Here is a 3,549-nt window from a genome sequence, read left to right on the forward strand (position 1 = left end):
CGACAAAATCAATTTTAGTAGCCAAAAATGAAAAGGTGAATTCTTTTTACAGTACGTAGTAAAATGTTTTTGAAGTAGTTTTCAAAACTCGGGTAGTTGCTTCAAACTTTTGGCATAGGAACCTACACGATAAGAACTCTCACACCACATGTATCCTGTAATAAATTTTTTTACGCACATTTTTCCAAAACAACATAAAGACGGTTGAGTGAGTCACTGTAACACTACTGAATCGTCCGATTCCAACCAAACCGACTTACGAAGGAATTAGCTGATGAAAAATCGGTTCTTCTCATTCTCCCGGTAGAAGAAACACCCCAGCAAATTCTTCAAACAACAATAAAATAAATCCAATTCTAAACTTTGAAGGAAAATTTGAAGGAAGGTTTATTATTTTCATTTCATTTAATGAGGTAGTGTTAACCCAAAAAATTTGCAAAACACCTTCGAAAGGGCAAAGGGCAGGCACCAGTGCAGAATAGCAACCTCACCAGAGTAAAGAAGGATCCATCATCAATGTCACTAGTGCATACACAAACTCAGTTCAGAAACTATCCACGTACGAAACCAAAATCAGATGGCATTTGTCAGTTGCTCTCTATATATTTACGTGTTATATCAGATGTTGAAATCATTCCAGATTGATCAACATCAAGTTCCTCAAATTCCTTCATCAAAGGTACAATATCTTCCTGCTGTATTTTCCCCATCTCCTTGAGCTTATATAGAATAAATTCCGTAACACTGTCCAGAAGAAAATATAGAAAGTAACCATTAATCCACAATTAAAACAGATATAACTTATTTCAAAGAAAACACATTGATGGAAGTTCTTTGAATCAATTTCTTTGCATTAGGGATTTGTAAACATTGAATAGCATAAGAAACTTACCTCACGACCCTATCACGATCAAAGTCTGCTGCCTCGAGATCGACGTGAGTCATTTTTCGTGTAAGGACCAATTTAACTATTGACCGTTGCTTACGCTCAGTACTCAGTTCGGCAAGGTGGAGGAAAAACAAACCCAGACAGATGGTACTAGTCAATATCCAGAAGACAGCAAAAATGCGCCCTGCTTTGGTTGAGAAGCTCTTGTCACCATAACCTAGAGTTGTTATGGTGGAACAGACACAATAGAAGGCATCAACCAAGCTTAATTTCTCAACTCTTGTCAAGAAAATCATACCGACAGCAATAAGCAACAAAAGTAATCCTAAATTTATAAAGAACTTGTATTTTACTCTGTTAGTTTTTAGTTCCTTCAAAAGCTCAAGTGCACCTACTTTTTTATTGATGTGTAAGCATTTAACCAGCAATGCTTCCTGCTTCTCTACAAGGTAGTCTGCTGACTTGCTAAGAAAAAACCCGACAAGAGCCATTCCGGTGAAGACAAAGGCGCAGGCCAGTAATTTTGTGGCAACGCTATTTGGAACAAGATCTCCGTATCCAACTGTGGTCATTGTTACAATGCAAAAATATATGGCGTCAAGGATCCTATTTGTTTTCTGACCTTTGATCTGATCTTTGACTAGGGAGAAGCAAATGGCTCCTACGCCAAGATACAGAGCAAGAATCAATGATGCCTGTCTAAAACTAGGGTGTAGTAGATTAGAGAAAACCGATTGGTTACGAGGAACTGAGCTATCATCCTTTTCTTGAGGAATGAAATCAGTAGGGGCACTTACACACCGCCGAATCCTTCTATTGGCAGAACCTACTTTTTCGGGTTGGGAAGAAGGTTCTAACACAGCAGTTACAGTGTTTGTTGCATCAACATGAGCCATTAGATGAGTTCAAGTAAGGAGTTTCGGTTGACAAGTACCTGGAAAACAAACATTATGGAACTGTATATCATTGATCATTCAATTTATACTGTCATTAACTGTCTCCGAACTTAAATAGACTACTAGTTGCTGGTGCTCAAGTCATACAAGTTATATGCATTAGTAACAATAATAAACTGAATAACAAAATCCATGTTCATGTTGTAGAATGGAGTGGAAAGTAGAACGATGAGAGTGTCAGGCTTGTCTATAAATGAATATATACTATTTGAAGCTAGAGTACAATCGATCAATAAGCTCGTTGAACCCATAAACATTCAATCATCCATTTCTCATATGGAAAAACTATTTAAAGGGGCACTTAAAATTGTGTTAATGTCACTATAATAGCCAGCTTCAAACAATCAAACAGTAGATTGCAAAAGCATAAAAAGCGAATCAAGCAAACGACAACTATATGTCGCGGACGGTGCATAACTAAACAAATTTGGCCAACTAACTATAATTGAGTTCACCCCACCCACCATGATAGAAACACAATAAGAATTCATCAGAATTGCAGTACTGTAGTAACAATTTAAATAGCTCATGAGAATCAAAATTTTCCACTTTTCTAAATAAGTTACAAATCCTCAGAAATTAAGACTTCAGTATTGTTAGTGGAAAATCAGGTTAAGTCTAATGAAAAATTCAAACCTTATTACCAGTTCAGCTAATGGTTAGCTGTGTTAGACGTAAATCTCTTGAAATGGGTCTCTAGGAAAAGAAATTTGAAACCTAACATGAAAGAGGACATTAACACCAGGTTTCAAATTCAGAGATCTATATGCAAATAAAAGTAGTAAGAAAACATAGTGATAATGGGAGAAATAGGAGTGCAAAATATAAAAATGTTTGCTTACCTCTGAATAATTCTTCAGCTTCTTCTGTTAGGTAATAGTATCAAATGAAGATCATCATCGTTTCTGGATTGCTTAGGATTTTATGAGAAAATTGTTTCTGAGACATTCTCCATACTTATTATAAAAAATAGTTTTTTGCGGACCAAAGTAGCAATTACAGTTTGTACATCAACTCAAAGTAAATCCCCAGACCCCACCACTCTGAGAGGTGGTCTCCTCCTTCATTAACTTTGATGGGAGCTTTATTAGCGACCCATTCTGTGAAATTCTTTTTTATTTTTTTTATTTTATAAGAAAAAGAGATCACTTCCTTTACTTAAAAACATCATATAAAATTAGGTCTTCATTTGTCCGTCCTGTGTTGGTGACATTCTGGTTACAAAGTTCTGAGAAACTAGAAGATATAAAATTGGTAAGTGTGCTAACCAAATCGAAAGACACAATTTGCTTAGTCTTATTGTCGCCCGAAATTCAACATTCACAGCCGCGCTACGTCACCAAAGTTCAACATCCAAATCTTATGCAAATTCAAAATTCAAGTTAAAAACGCCAAATGATGCAAGACCAGACGCCAAACCATTTGGCGTCTTATCTATCAACCGTTAAATCACCAACGAAATTATAAATCCTGCGGTTATATTATCCTGACATTTAAATTTCCATAAAACATTTCCTATACGCCTCTAACCATTTGGCGTTTTTGACCTTTTTGAGACGCCAAACGTTTTGGCGTCCCGGTGTCGATTCCACATTACAATTAACACAACTGATGAATGCAATCTATAACCACCATTTTTGGCCACAATCTTCATCCGTGAATGTTGAATTTTGGTCTCCACTAGACTAAGCTAACAAGTTTTGA

At 36.2% G+C, this 3,549-nt stretch overlaps 1 protein-coding gene across 3 annotated transcripts; it reads right to left on the reverse strand.

Moving 5' to 3' along the window:
* Positions 1–374: 374 nt before the first annotated feature.
* LOC113274893 (two-pore potassium channel 1-like) lies at positions 375–2,874 on the reverse strand. 3 transcript variants are annotated; one of them, XM_026524311.1, is made up of 4 exons: positions 2,688–2,874; positions 2,490–2,562; positions 893–1,823; positions 375–744 (listed from the first exon to the last, which is right to left on the reverse strand). In XM_026524311.1, the coding sequence occupies exons 3-4, from the start codon at positions 1,783–1,785 to the stop codon at positions 588–590; spliced, it is 1,050 nt and encodes a 349-aa protein (XP_026380096.1). In that variant the 5' UTR covers positions 1,786–1,823; positions 2,490–2,562; positions 2,688–2,874; the 3' UTR covers positions 375–587. The 3 variants fall into 3 exon arrangements, with proteins under 3 accessions (XP_026380096.1, XP_026380095.1, XP_026380094.1); XM_026524310.1 differs by having other exon boundaries at positions 2,482–2,562; XM_026524309.1 differs by lacking the exon at positions 2,490–2,562.
* Between the last annotated feature and the right edge of the window lie 675 nt (positions 2,875–3,549).

Source organism: Papaver somniferum, chromosome 4 (assembly GCF_003573695.1).
Source record: "Papaver somniferum cultivar HN1 chromosome 4, ASM357369v1, whole genome shotgun sequence".
Lineage (NCBI taxonomy): Eukaryota > Viridiplantae > Streptophyta > Magnoliopsida > Ranunculales > Papaveraceae > Papaver > Papaver somniferum.